This window comes from Botryllus schlosseri, chromosome 11 (genome assembly GCF_051294905.1).
Source record: "Botryllus schlosseri isolate E-star chromosome 11, Bs_hap1, whole genome shotgun sequence".
NCBI lineage: Eukaryota > Metazoa > Chordata > Ascidiacea > Stolidobranchia > Styelidae > Botryllus > Botryllus schlosseri.
The window spans coordinates 16,324,229-16,339,691 of NC_137246.1; the positions used below are offsets into that span (position 1 = coordinate 16,324,229).

Consider the following 15,463-nt stretch of genomic DNA (forward strand, 5'->3'; position numbering starts at 1 on the left):
GAGCATTCACACTCTCACTTTCGTGTACACTTGCTCCTGAGCTGCTCTAACGGCATGTTTGCGTCACAATACCCAACTCCGTTACAATGCAACATTCGAGGCTCATTTTGGGGGTTCCAGGGCCACGAGCAGAATATAATTTATATCTCCGCAATCAGTACCGCGGTAACTTTCGATTGATACCAGTTTTATCAAATTTATTGCTCAGCAAGCCGGTCAAAAATTACCGTCAAATTGCCTTTAACCAAATGGAAGGTGTGACGTAGACCAATTTCACTGAGCCTTGCGACTTGCTTGTGTCCACGCCATATTGGGACACTACGGTCCAATCTTAATTTAGATTTAACGGCGTTCGATGAGCCCGGTACCCAAAATTTACCAAGATATCAATTGATTAGGGTTGAGTACATGGTTAATGCCGATAATGCAAGTCTTCTCGCTTCAAGTTACGCGTAAGCTCTACTCTTGCACGCTGTGTGCACACTACACACTTATATAATAACATACAGTCACTAAAATTTGACGTTTAAGCAAGTAGTGGAGAATCTCGGCAGACTTGGACCGGGGGCCAAATTACCATATAAGACGGGAAACTGTCCGCGGGGCGGACAAAATCCCGTTGCGGGCCGTATGTTGCCCGCCCCTGACATATATCGTATACGTCGACTTTTCGACTATAGTGCAAGTCGTCCCAAGGCCCATACGGGTCCTACGTAGGCCCCGGCCCATACCATACATGCTTTTCTGAAAGTATTTACACAATTATGGCACAACTATGTCTATATACAACTTGGAGCAATATTTTTGGGAAATAGAATTTGTTTAAAACACTGTTTGAAACATGTTATAAAACACCTCTTGTTTTAAATGCAACCCTAGGTATGGCATCGCGTGCTATTCAATCAAAATTACAAAATCAACAGTCGCGAGTCAACTGACGAAAAATGATCCATAAAGAGGATCAGAGTATATGCAAATACTCCGTAGTTAAGGACAGTTTTCGATCCCACTTTTTAAACTGAACTCAACGACACGACCGATCCCCACAAATGATGATCCGTTGATGAATGTTGAAATAATATGTATTCAAATAAACGTAGTACCGTAGGAACGTCGAAATTAGAGCGAATTAAAGTAGGTCGTGCAATAAGATTTTTAAATAGTGGTCGCCTGTGATTACGGAGGAAAGCCTGTACACAGAAGGAACACAAGTTAATACCTAGAAACAAAACATAAAACAACGCAACTAATAAAACAACGTATGCCAGCAGCAAATCGACTGGACTAAGGGCGACGACGCCCAATCTAAATTTGCAAAAAGAACAATCATTGCGGAGCCTAATCAATTGATAATAATTACAATACTGCGGAATAACCGCAGTAACAGTATATTTGCACTAAATTTACCAAATGTGAAAACAGGCCGAGGACAATTACTGGAAAATAATTCAGTATTATTTATTACCACTATATGTTCAGCGTACTATATTTGCAAATGGGAATGGCAGATTTCAAATGGGATCAGAAAAATGATCAGCTGTAAGACCAGGAAACCACAGTCACAAAAGTATCCTGTCCGGCGGGTTATGGGGCTCCAAAACAGGTCGAGGGGGGCACGGAGCAAAACGGGGTGCTAACCACCGGCGCACTTGTTGATGCTTAGTGCTCTCATTGGAAGTCGACGGATCACGGAATCGCCTCATTTAATAGCCGGATTCCCGTAGTGCGTAGGTAACCAGTGATGTGCGGATTTTGATTTTTGAGAATCCAAATCTGTCCGACAACTTTAGCATCTGAGGAACAATCCTTCCGGATCCGAAGAATCTCTTCTCTTCTGCTTACAGCTATTCGAAAATATCCGAAACAAATTCAGAAATGAAATCCGTATACGATCCGACTGAAGCTCATTACTGGTAGCTACCGGCCTATACACTATTCTTCGAAATTGCACATGCACGTTGGTGGATGGCAGCAAGGCTGTAAATCCGGTATTCGGGGTCTGTCAATTTCCGATTCCACGTCATTTATCGACGTTTCGTGAATCTTAACCAGTTTGTTGATTTCCTCCACAGTCTTCTTGTATTTCTGCGATGTTGGATCCAAGAAGATGTGCTCCCTCATGTCAAGTTCCACATCGAAAAGAAGTGGTGGGTCTCGCTTCACGTAGGTTTTCTCACAGGAGATGGTCATATTATATTTCTTGAAGTGATGAACATCTCTAACATCACATCGTGGCATGCCGTCCTTTACGAGTGGATCGTCTATGCGCGCATGCAGGAGCAAAAGGGGGGAAAAGTCGCGTAGATTTAAAGATTGGATTTATAGCATGATATATTCGACCAACACCTACCTTGTGCGATTGAAGTATGATAGTGTATTTTGTAATTTTTGTAGCGCACTGCTGTCACGGTATTCCCGCAGTAAAAGAAAAGAGGTCGATCTACTGTATTCGACGACTCTGATGAAGTTAATTCATTGCCGATGATTTCATGCTCAAACGATATTCCATCAATCACGAGGTTTTCGGTGTGTTCACTGAGATCTGCCGAGATTCACACAGAACAACTCATTTACTTCGAATTGAGATTTTGTGCAAATAGGCCTACTCACTCGACAATCTCATCAGAGTTGGAAATATGTCGAGAGTGCTCGCAACATCGTGATTCATGGTGTTCGCATCCATAGTTCCAGGCCACCAAGCAACCACTGGTACTCGGACGCCTCCTTCCCATGTAGAGCATTTTCCTCCTCGAAATATTCCGCTAGAACCCTCTTCACCGCATCCGTTTTGTAAAGGTCCGTGGTCGGACAAAAACAGTACGAACGTTTTGGAATCGAGTCCTAGTTTTACTAAATGGTCCAGAACTTCGTTGATACCCCACCCCATTTCATTGATGCTGTCGCCGTACGGGCCTGCGATCAATACGAAGTAGATGAATGGGTATTGAGTAAGTTACTATTAATGGCCTTTAACTAGAGCTGGGGACAGTGATTCGAAGACTCGAAGACCCCAATCCGAATCGAGCATCAATTATAATGATTCGAGTCGAATAGTGAGAAAAACTGAAATTATACGGCCCTTTACATGCACTAAGACCTATATTATCAACGAGAATTGTTGTTCCGCTACTTCTCTACCTATCGTAAATGGCGTAGTGGTGACGACAAGCGCCTACCGCCCAGGCGGCCCAGGTTCGATTCCGCGTTAGAGATTATTCCGGGCTCCTCTTCCCACGCGTCGCTGTTCTTACGGCGACAAAAACGCCCAGGAAAAGACCCGATGAAAGAGCGCACTCACAAAGAATGGACAGAGCAAGAAAGGGCCGCTGAATAGAGTCAAACATCGAAAAAAGGAACTGTGGGCACTGTGCCGAGGTGGATGCCAGTTTAAGAGACCGCAGATGTTCGTTCGGCATATGTTCATTACGTCGCAGTGGAATCAAAGTATCCAGTTTTCAAATTTTGAAGCTCCCTTTTTTAAACTTGAAAGAAATAGACTTTGCGAAAATTTTTGTATTTCTTTCGGTCATATCTTAGCCATGGTTATGTCTGTTTCAGTGTATCAAAGTTAATCGGGGTCGATATACGGCTGAAAGAAGATGAAAACTTCACTCAAAGTTAATTTTCCCAAAATCTGTAAAATGGACATAAGATACTTTGATTCCACTGCGACATTGAACATATGCCGAACGAACATTTGCGGTCTCTTAAACTGGCATCCACCTCGGCACAGTGCCCACAGTTCCTTTTTTCGATGTTTGACTCTATTCAGCGGCCCTTTCTTGCTCTGTCCATTCTTTGTGAGTGCGCTCTTTCATCGCTCTTTCATGTAATTTACATCTCGTTGTGTCTTATCGCATTATACATTTTGTGTGTCTTGTTCAGATGAAAATATATTCTGATTATTATTGATTGTTATTGGCGTCTTGACTGGTCGTATCACAGCATCTTGAATTTGTACTACACTGCACAGATTGTTCAAAAATAAGTTTTTTTTCAGATTCCGGGGATTCACTTAATAAATTGTTAGGTTGCCTAAAAAAACGCTGTACACCAAATTTAGCTTAGTTCCAACCAGTAGAAGCCGCCGCAGAGCCAATTAAAATGTTTGAATCTATTATTTAAAAAAAACAATACAGTTTTTCAAATTTTACCCTCAACCCCATCAAATTGTCGAGTTGTCTGCAAAAACGATGCAAAACAAATTTGACGCAATTCCCACCCGTAGAAGCGAAGTTATTTGAGTTTTTCATTCAAAATTCTGGGACTTCCAACCGTCAATGCTAGTTTTGCATATCCACAAGTTTCAACTGCAATAACTTCACTTCTAGCGGCCGGAAGTGAGAAAAAATTGTTAAACATCGTGATTTTTGGCAACTTAACCATTTCATGGGGTTGACAGTAAAATTTGAAAATTTTACTTCATATTTTTTTTAATTAAATTAGCTCTGCGGCGGCTTCTACTTAATGGAATTGACCCAAATTTGGTGTGCAGCGTTTTTTGAGGCAACCTAACAATTTAATCAGTGAATCACCGGATTCTGGAAAAAAGTTATTTTTGAACAACCTTACTGCACACGTTGGTGGAAATGACGTTACTGTGAAGTCGTGACCAACACACAACCCACAAGGTTCAAATTTAGACTTTCCACAAGGTAATGTAAACCAACTACGAATCAAATAAGAACGAGGAAAAATCAGTTAGAACTCGCTAATAGATGCGAATTATATTATTAGTCAAATGCTCATGGTCGATACCGCTTGAGCATACGCTCAACATTTGTAACAGCAACAAGGCATTCGGTATAAGCCAATATACGAACCTCGTTTTGACGACCCGGAAAATCGGCGACTTGCGAATAGCGATGAATGTGCTTGCGGGAAAGACAGTAAATAGAAGAAGCTGTCGTCTTTATATGTGTTGATGAACTCCACCGTCTCATTCAACAGTCGTGAGGTCAGCGACCCAAGATTGATTGGCTGTTCTATGATGTCATTGTTCTTATATAGAAAGCAGCTCTTTGACATAGCCGGGAAGTAGGACTTGCATTTAATAAATTTCGATGAAAATTCAAATATGACCTGATTAAAACTCTATAAACTCACCTTATGTTGATTGCACAACCAATGCTGGGATAACGGTAGTATTGTGTTCACCACATCGAATCCATGATGCATCGGCAAATGATACCCGTCAGAATTGTTATCCTTGTTTATACCTATAATGGATTACATTTCGTGTTACGCACAAAAGTTAGGTAGCGGTGTGACACAATTCCGATTACGGCGTTGTAGAAACAGGTGCCATAAACCGTGAGATGCTGTGGCTTAACGAGTGACATGAATTGCCGTTGGCCACATGCGAATATGATCTTGCCTGCATCCAATCGTATTGGATTTCGTAGTGTTAGGAACGGAAGATAACGGATTTAAACCGTATACCAGATACCTAGGTGCCATTTTCCACCGATGCCAGTCGTATATCCGCCTTTTTTCAATGCTTCCGCAATTGTTACTTCACTCCTTGGCAAACCGCCGGGCGATGTCTGAGAAAATACTCGTCCTCTGTTTCCAAATATTCCCGAGCGAACCGGATATCGACCTGACAATCCATGAAATAAGTCAGATATTGAGCCCGCATCAAAATCCGACGCAATAGCGGTATCGCCGACGAGAGCGCGTAATGGTGGAGCGTCAGGCTTCTTGGTAAGCAGGTCGTTAGTTCAAGCAGGTCGTCAGTTCAAGCCCTTGCCGGATCCGACCTGATCAGTAAAACTGGTAAATATGGTTTGCAAGGCTATTTCGGCACCTGCCTTGTCCAACAGCATACCCACATCATGGACTTATGGTATGTAGGCCTATATGCACAGATCTGACAGTCCGTTTATATCCCGCAAAACATCAAGGACAAACATATATAACTTCCTATTGACACGTCCTAGAACATGTATAGAATGGGTAAGAGCATAATAGAATAGAGAGATGCATGGCCTTGCGATATATACTATATACCATATCGCATTTTTATGTACAAAATTAAGCCTGATCTTTCATGCATAGTTTTTGTAGGCTGATTGATCAGCTAGCTATTAGGTTAAACCACCGCACGGAAAATTGCTGGCTCTCAATATCAGTTCCCAACTGGTGATATATCAAGACGGCAATGGAATTATATCTTGGTATTTAATTACTGTTGAAAATTAGCTGGTAATATCCTGATAAAGACAAACGAACTAAATCCTCAACAACTTAACGTTAGTACTTATCGACAGTGATATGATTGAATGAATCATGGTGTTGGTCACATGTGCCTATTTATCAAGGTATTGAGGCAGTATAAAACTTGAAGTTGCATATGCTTGTCAGCGCGCCTTATTTTAAATATTCACGCAGTTCTTTTCCTAAATTCCTAAAGTTTCGCATCACAAAATTTGGGAATCTCTGTGCTACATAATAAGGAAAAGAGGAATTTTCAAGGCATCGACAGATTTGTCTTTTATATCATAAATGATTATACCGTGAAATATTCGACAGCAAAATGTGAGCTCTTATGCTACATCATAATTATTTGGTTAAAGCAGTGGAATTCGGCAACCATTTGTAAGTAAGAGGTTTTGGATGAAGTTGCTATTTATTTCCCTTCAGACTTGTAGAAGTTGTATTCTATAAATGGCAAATGATGATATAGGTTAGGGTTGCCATACGTCCAGAATTTTTCGGGCATGTCTGGAATTTCAGAGTTCAAACTAGCGTCCGGGAGGAAATCCTAAAATATGCCTAAATGTCCGGAATTTTGACGGCGCTAAGACGGTTCAAAATTATTTCGTGAATCAAAACATACAATAACATTTTTGGTTCAAAATTATGATACTTGAAATTTTCTTCGCGCTACGCGTGATTTCGTGTCAAGCATTAGTCCATATTGATTTCAATATGGGTGTCCACTGTCCATCCCTCGCAAAAAAATAAAATAAAAATGGCCATCGCTTTCCGAAATAAGTCTAATTGTAATCGCAATTATAAGAGAACGGTACATTCCTTGTGACAGCTACGGCCATTTCGATGCTATAGTCAGGACCGTAACTGGCGTACCCCAAACACCCCAATTGGTGGGGGCGAGATCGAAGGGGGCCCACAATTATTTCGTAAATTAACATAGATTATAGAGTCTTTTTTGAATATTTATAGAGCTTTTTTCAAATTTTCTTCGCGCATTGCGCGATTTATTATCGTTATCTGTCTTGATTTTGACTTGGGCACGGGCACCCCTCACCACAAGAAAAAAAAACGCATAATTTATGGAGATAGCCATATCAGCGCCGGTCCTCACCGCGTCACGATACACCAAAACGTTGACAATGACGTTTCGGCTAACTACTCTGCGCAGTGCGCTGCCAAACAGCTCGGCGGCGAGTAAGCCTACTGTTGGCCGAAACCGATATATATCTCGAATTTCCCCTTGTCCATATAGGCGCCTGAATGGATGGCGTCTAATATTCTTGTCCTGGCAATCAGAGCCCTACATTACAAATGCCACCCGTAGAGAATGATTATGCGCCCCGTGAAGAAATGCCACTTTCAGTTATGTGCGTCACCAGGGCCGTAACAGCACTTCGTCAGCCCCCCCCCCAAAACGTTGGTCTTGGGCCCCCCATACGGTGATAGACCGAACTTATGGGGGGCTTCGCCCCCCAGCCCCCCCATTCGGAATCCGATCTTTGCCTCTACTTGTCATCTACATTGGGTCTCCGTTTACTGAGTCAGATATTCCCGCATGGACGCGCGAAGCTCGAAAAATTTATATAATTCATGATTGAATCGGTCAATATTATCGGGCGTACACCCGTTGGCAGAAATGAAACAGCACTTCGTCCCCCCCAAAAAAATAAAAAAAAATGGGTCTTTGGCTCCGATAGGGTTATAACCCGCCCCCTCCCCCATCACGTTGTTCGCTTTTGTCACGAAATTAGTCGTACTGTCTAGTCAGCCAGCGCTAAGCGCGAAAATTTTCGATAATTCATGATTAGGGCTGGGCAAAATCGAGTACCTGAGTGATTCGATTCTGAATCACGTTATATGCTTCGAGTCGAGTAATCGAGTATCACCCATTATGACGCCATGACATAATATAATAAGTCAAAGTTATAATATCTAAATCTTATGTCACCACAAATAATTTAATGCCTGTTATCCCTCTCAAATGATACCTTGGTATTTTTTTCGACCATACCGATTTCATTTCACTTGGTGATGATGTTGTGGGATAATCATGACTTCGGAAATGTGCTACATCCAGTAACCTTCGTAGCTTTGTACCATATGTTTCGTATGCTGCGGTACAGCCAATCAAGGTTCCAAGGCTTCTACAGTGAAAATGAGTATCGAAACTATAATTCTCGTTGATAAATTAACATTCAGTGACGAGAAGCGTACAATTTCAGTACTCGAAAAAATCGTCCTTTGCTACTCGACTCGAATCAATAAAATTAATACTCGATTCTGATTCGAGTACTCGAATCATTGTACCCAGCCCTATTCATGATAAAAGTGGCCAATAAGATCGGGAATTGCATATATATTGCTATCAATTTCTTGTCCTCTCTGGTCACGTTATCAGATTTACCGGAAACTGTAGGGCCCGTAAATAATAATTAAACATCTTCGGGCGGGCGGACCCGTTGGTATGACTTCGTTACATGATGTGACGTGACGTGACCTCCTGTCTGCTATATCAAAAAATATAGAATAGCCCAAACGTACTAAACTAAAAGACGCAGACGATTTCAAATTGGTATTTCTTCACTGGCATATAATTTTTCCCTGCGGGATGGTATTTGTCTTCTCAGGTTCAGATTGCCAAGACAGGAACATTTGGCGCCAGTCATTTAGGCTCCTATTGACAATTAAACCTATCTGTATTTTGTATATATAGCGAAGCTTTCGGACAGCGTGAGGGCAGTCCTTTTCGGCCCAAGTTTTCGCGCTGCCGATCGTTCCGGCACACTTCTTGGAGACGCATGTAATATGTCCTAAATCTTTTTATGTCTTGGTGCTTCGTGGCGCGGTAATGGCCAACGCCGATATGTCTATTTCTATAAATCTTGCGTGTGTTTGTCTTGGATGCAGATGTTTGGCAGCTTGACATCGCGCGCAGCGCGAAAAATTTTTGAAAAAGTTGCATAAATTTTCAAAAAATACTCTATAATTTATGATAATTCACGAAATAATTGTGGGCCCCCTTCGAGCTCGGGCCCCCTCCAATTGGGGGGTTTGGGGTGCGGCAGTTACGGTGCTGTGCGTCACACGGAAGTTCTGGTACGTTTCAGCGATTCCGAAATCTTCTGACGATATAGCAGATGGGGAGTCACGACACACACAACAAAGTAATTGATAACAACGGGCCCGGCCGCAGATGTACAAGTATTAATTACGGGCCCTAAATTTTCAAAGACACCAATTAAGTCGGTAGTAACGGTAAATCTGAGCACGTGGGCTATACTAGTTAATATTTGACCGTAATATATGCATTATGCAATTCGAATTTCATTGACAGAATTCAACCAAGACTTTGACTCTGCGCGAATATACAACATAGTCCGCTGAACACCAAGAACAAGAACACCATCTTTGTGATACCATACGAGTCCGAGGGAGGTCTGGGGAGCGAAGCCCCCTTGAAGTTCGGTTTACCACCCTATTGGGGACCCAAGACCAGTGGTTTGGAGGGTCAGACGAAGTGCAGTTACGGTTCTGGCTATAGTGTTATAAAAAAAAGAGGTTCTGAACCTGAGGGCTGTTTATTACACTTTTTCTGGGGATCGTGGAGATATGTTGAACGTAATCAGCGGAAATGGAGTCGCGACCATGAAAGGTTGGGTTTACGTGTGACATTGATGTACTTGTACATATAGGCCTACGTACCCTGCATTTTCGAACTCATCACCGCCGCCACCGCCACTCTACCGTCAACTCTGGTCACGTGGGTGGGATGGGATAAAACTTTAACTGTAATACAGGAAGAGCTTCTTGGAGGTACAGAACTTCAATACACAATTGAATATACTATTCAATAGTAATACAGGAATAAAACAATATTATTGACAAAATTCATTTATGAAGTTTTACAATTTTTCGCGCCTGGCGTGACGGAACCAGATGCCAAAAATCCACCCCCGTATGCAATTGATAGACAAATCATTGCCAGTGTGACGTCATACTGAAAGACAATTTGATCCTACATTATTTTAAAGTCAACTAGTCGGCGCTAAAGAGTGTTTGGAATTTCAGTCACGAAAATATCGTAACCCTGATATAGGTAGATATTCGCGTGGTACGTTATCTTTCACCTGTTAGAATTGCAGCCCTGCTAGGGGAACAAACAGCGACAGGCGAATAAAAGTGAGTGAACCTCTTGCCTTCTTTAGCCATACGATCGACGCCTGTCCATTCTTGGCTGGGATGTCCAAATACCTGGAAATCTCCATAGCCAACGTCATCCGCTAAGAGAATTACAAAGTTTGGTTTTTTGGTCGGCGATTTACGAGTTTTACTCAAGAAGTCAGATGAGTAGCGAAAGCCGAACCACATTGCGAAACATCCAATAGCGGCTCCAACAGCTCCAGAACAAATGATGTATAATAATATACGATGAAAGCCGTGCCTCTTCCCTCTACCTTCAACTTCGCGTGACATTGTGTCTTTATTCCTACCTAGTTTCCGACTGTAGCTAAATCTAGATTTGAAATTGGTTAAAATTGTAGTATATGCCTTAAATAAGTAATACGGCCGGGCCTCTAGAATATCCCAGTTGTTTGTATTATAGTTTTAAGACAAAAAAATGCAAGAAAAAGATATCTCCTTGCTTTCCTTTCTCCAAACCACCATATATACAAGGGTTAACAAAAACATACGTCCTCTTTTAAGAGGATTTGTCCTCTTTTTTGACTTTTTGATAGTGTCCTCGGAGGACGCCCAACTGTCCTCTTTTTTGAGATTTTATCATCTTTTTTGAGAATTTCGGTTAAATAGAGGGCAAAATCCGACTGAGATACGATAAATCAGCACTGAAGTGACGCTTCGGCGGCTATTTCGGGAGTTGAGCCGTAAAGTTGACCTTTTTTTTAGTCAACCGACCACGAATGGTAAAGTTACAATTTTTTCAGGATTTTTATCCAGTATCGCAAGTTTGAAAATTTTGAAAAAGTGTCCTCTTTTCAGATTTCCAAAATATGGTAACCCTAATATATACACAATACACATCCACCACATGGCGTTATACCGGTGGTTCTCAATCTGACAGTCTCAGGGGTTCAGCGAAGGTCACGACTTCGAGATACTAACGCAGTTTGCTACATGATGTATGGTCATTGGTCCTATACAAGTATCTTTGGACGTCCTTGCAATATGACATGAGAGTGGTATTTACCAATTTGAAATCAAGCGCTCCTGAGATCTTCTCTTAAAAACAATGTCGTCCAGCAGTATCAATGCCTCGTTGTTTCACGGCTCTGCAATTGTTTTGGTAGCTATAGGTAACTATAATCCATGAAAGTATATAGCTCATCTTAACTAAATGTAATTACTATAGCCTTTAATTGGAAATGGCTGCATCTGCGGTCTACCGATTGTAGATGGTTTCGCAATCGCAGTTTGACACTGTTTGCAAAAATATAAAGTTAATCAGATGGCGTTTTATAATGAGCTTATACTCCTAAGAATTCGACATAGGCTTGAATGAATGACTGACTAAAGAAGGATATCTACACATTTAAAGCGACAAATACTTCGAACTATACATGGATCGTGTGCTCGTATATGATCTTCAAATCCATATCCTGAATATTGTTTAGATGGCTTATTTCATTTTAGTTGATGCCCTCGTTTCAGCAATTAACGATGTAAAATTCAAAATCCTTCAGATGTACAAAAGCTATTCTGAGGATACGGAAATATGAATTCGAAACTAATGAATGATGTCAATCGCCATGTTCAATTTCAAATACATTCACAGACTCTCGTCCAACAACTCGAAGTTGGAGCTGAGATACAGTTAAGGCTTAGCCTTTACAAAGGCTATGGTCAGGGTTAACCGATTTATATTTGTGTTGAATGTTCGCAGCACAACTGTAAAGTGCTACAAGTCCTATTCCAAGGTGTCTACTGTCCGTCTTTGGTTATTGGCCTGAAGATTTTTCTTTGGGATTGCAATCATAATTTTCTTCTGGTTACAACTATCCCAAAACATAGGAAACATAAATTGCAACTATCCAGAAATATCCAAAGCAAAATCCGAAAGATAATCCTTATCCCAAGCGACTGCCACGACATTGTGCAAACCACAGTCCTATAATCCTATCCGAATCCGAATGTTGCTCATCACTGGACAGTGCACAGTACTTGATTGCTGGACAATTTGTAATCCAACTTATCTTGACCTGTAGACTGATATTTATTTGCGAATCGTTTCGTCTTGGCAAGAGTGAGACGTACACCAACAAATTATAGGAACACTTGTTTCTTGATTCAATCCTAGATACTCCCCGCACAGAAGCTATTATACGACTTATCGATTTATTGATGTTGGCGTGCTTTTATTGTCTAGTACAGTGTTCACCAAACTTTTTTGAGTTACCGCCCCCTGGACAACGAATAAATTGTCAGGGCCCCCGACTCCCCCTAACCATGCCTAAATCGTACGAAAGCTTTTCTGCATTTATTACAGTTAATAATGATACGGATCAAGCTGGTGTAATATTATCATCATCCTCGCCATATTGGGTTTGAGTTTTGATAAGAACATTCATAAATCATTCTAAAATCTCCGGTCTCCACGTCCCGTACCGTCAAGTCGGTTTCTGCTGAGTCAGAAACCTTCTCACGGCACTAAAAACACGTTCTATCAAATATGAGTGGGAAAGGGCTGCGGGCAACGACAAAAAAGTCAACCCGACTCCAGTGAGAGTATTTCTATTTGATTTAATGGCGTATCCAGAACGATTGATTGCAGATATTGAACTTCAGTTCAATTGTTCTACCTACACTACAATGTAGCCTAATCAGCTCCTCAATCATTTCATGCTGGGAAACTTTACAGAATGGATTGATAATAATCCGGTAACGGAATTTCTAATTGGAATATATCCTGGAATCAAATCAACATATCCAGTTTTCTAAGATGATTGATTTATGCTTCTCCGTCAAAATCGGGTAAACGAGCTGAAACGGTAGCTCATGCAGGCTTGAGAATTGGAACAGTCTCGCATAATTTCGGTGAAATATCACGGGCGTATCACTGAATCCGGACAGGGCCATTTTCGCCTTTATCATGTTTCAGTATTACTAAGAACGGAGTATATTATACTCATAAATTTTGGAGAATATGCCCGTCAAGTAGGCCTAGAAGGGATATTGTTTCTCGCAACCAGAACTTCGTGTCGAAGGCCTTGGTCGCAGCACTGTTGATAATCCACGATCGGTTGAAGCAGAGATTAAAACCACACAAGACAGTACCTCTCAAAAAGTCATCACACCCTACAGTGTGCAATAACTGCTCAAATACTTCGTAGACCCTAGTTCTCACAGCACACAATGAACCACGCATTCTAGGGATTCTGCCGACTGCTAAATTAGTCCATTGATGGGCAGGATCAACATTGTCAAGTAACAATGGTTTTGTCCGATACAGCTGATTAAATAGACAGACGATATAAAATTGCCCTGAATGAATCGATTTTGCATTTTACTGCATATTTACCGGCTTTATTCATCAATCGTTTCAACACTACGGAGCAGTTGCCTTCTGAAGCCACACCGCCCCCATTTGCTCTCACTGCCCCCTGCCTCCTAATTTTATAGCCAGCACCGCCCAATCGCCCATTTCATGGTCAGCGCCACCTTCACGCGCGTGAACGCCCCCAGGGGTGCGCTGGCGCCCACTTTGGGAACCACTGGTCTAGTAACTTAACTACGGGGTCACTGTTAGTGCGAAAGACCTGGATTTCTGCCATTACGTTACACACAAGAACAACTCTTACTGCTAAATACAGCACAATGTACACTGCTACGCAGTTGCGCATTCAACGATCATTCTTGCGTACCATTGATCTCAAGATCCAATCTGATTAGAATAACATTGCAAAACTAAGTCACATTCAACAAAGTAGCAACCGCCACATATAAATTATCAACGTCCTCTTCTCTACGAGACCATTCTGCCGAATAAAAGTTGAGGCGTTCGAACGAGCCTGCAAGCAAGTACGCACTTAAAATAATCAGGATTATCTGGACTTGTCATTCATCATTGTTCAGGAAGACATTGATATATATATAATATATAATAATTGCCTGTGTGCGACGCGTAGATGATTCATTAAAATAAACCAGTGATGCTGCTAATTCTCGTCTGCTTCTTGAGACACTCACAATATAGGCTACATTGTCGGATTAAGTTTGATAACCCATACACAACGCAACGCAACGAATGGGTAGGAGGGTATCGACCATATGCGGTTCATCAATCTAATACATAGCAGATCCTGATTTTTTTTTAATGATAAAAATCCTAGCTTCGATAGCCGCTCATGAAATTCCATCTTTATATAATTGCACATTTGTTGCAATTTCAGATGAATACAATGGCTGTCGAATTCCCAAGATCGCGGCCGAAAGTAATCCACCGCATCGTGGTCCTGATTCATTCAGAATTCTTCGTATGGGCGTGTTAATCCAACAGTGTTGACTTCTCGTAAGGTGGTTCAAGATTATCGGATTGGTGTAAAATGACCGCAGGTATCACAGCATTACCGTGTCTTTATATATAGTCCAGCGGTTCTAAACCTTTAGTAACCTGGGGAACACTTACGCTAATATGCAAGCCTTCGGGAACAACAAATTTTCGCTGAGCAACAAAATATATCACAATATATATCTAACTAAACAATAAGATTGTTCGAAAACGACATTTTTTTTAACTTTCTGCGGCAATTTGATAAAATTGTTAAGTTGGTTTGACTCAATTCCTACAGAAAGATGTGAAGCTACAGGAGTTAGAAAATTCTGAATTTAATATTAAAAGAATAAAATATGTTTTTTTAGTTGTTGTTGTTGTTGTTGTTGTTGTTGTTGCTGTTGTTGTTGTTGTTGAGTTGTATACAAAAACTACTAGTTTTTAGCCAACCTACTATTTTATTAAATAGCCACAAAATTTTGGAAAAATAAATAATATTTTTGAACAACCAAACTACACAACCAATATATTACTACAGATGACTGGTGCACAAGAGGAATTGTACATCAGCTGAGTATTAAAAGAAAAAGGCCATTAAAATATGATTTTCAAACAAAACGTAAACAGTACAATCAGTATAATGAATATTGCATAATGTGACTTCTACTGCTCCCTTCCAGATACCATGCAGCCCCGAAATGCGAGGATTCGCCTTGGAAAGTGTCATCGTATTGTTCG

At 41.1% G+C, this 15,463-nt stretch overlaps 1 protein-coding gene across 1 annotated transcript; it reads right to left on the minus strand.

The window, feature by feature from the left end:
• Positions 1–1,060: 1,060 nt before the first annotated feature.
• On the minus strand, positions 1,061–14,211 carry LOC145450609 (arylsulfatase-like). The gene is made up of 7 exons (XM_080329123.1): positions 10,347–14,211; positions 5,450–5,602; positions 5,107–5,219; positions 4,824–5,043; positions 2,611–2,913; positions 2,351–2,542; positions 1,061–2,261 (listed from the first exon to the last, which is right to left on the minus strand). The coding sequence occupies exons 1-7, from the start codon at positions 10,690–10,692 to the stop codon at positions 1,933–1,935; spliced, it is 1,656 nt and encodes a 551-aa protein (XP_080185249.1). The 5' UTR covers positions 10,693–14,211; the 3' UTR covers positions 1,061–1,932.
• Between the last annotated feature and the right edge of the window lie 1,252 nt (positions 14,212–15,463).

What these genes read in the sequence shown, in the direction of transcription:
- LOC145450609 (XM_080329123.1), bottom strand. Translation starts at nt 10,692, where the DNA reads ATGTCACGCGAAGTTGAAGGTAGAGGGAAGAGGCACGGCTTTCATCGT. An exon ending in TTCCGGGTCGTCAAAACGAG is followed by an intron (nt 2,914 to 4,823) that starts GTTCGTATATTG and finishes TATTGATCGCAG; the next exon opens with GCCCGTACGGCGACAGCATC. An exon ending in AACTCTGATGAGATTGTCGA is followed by an intron (nt 2,543 to 2,610) that starts GTGAGTAGGCCT and finishes GAATCTCGGCAG; the next exon opens with ATCTCAGTGAACACACCGAA.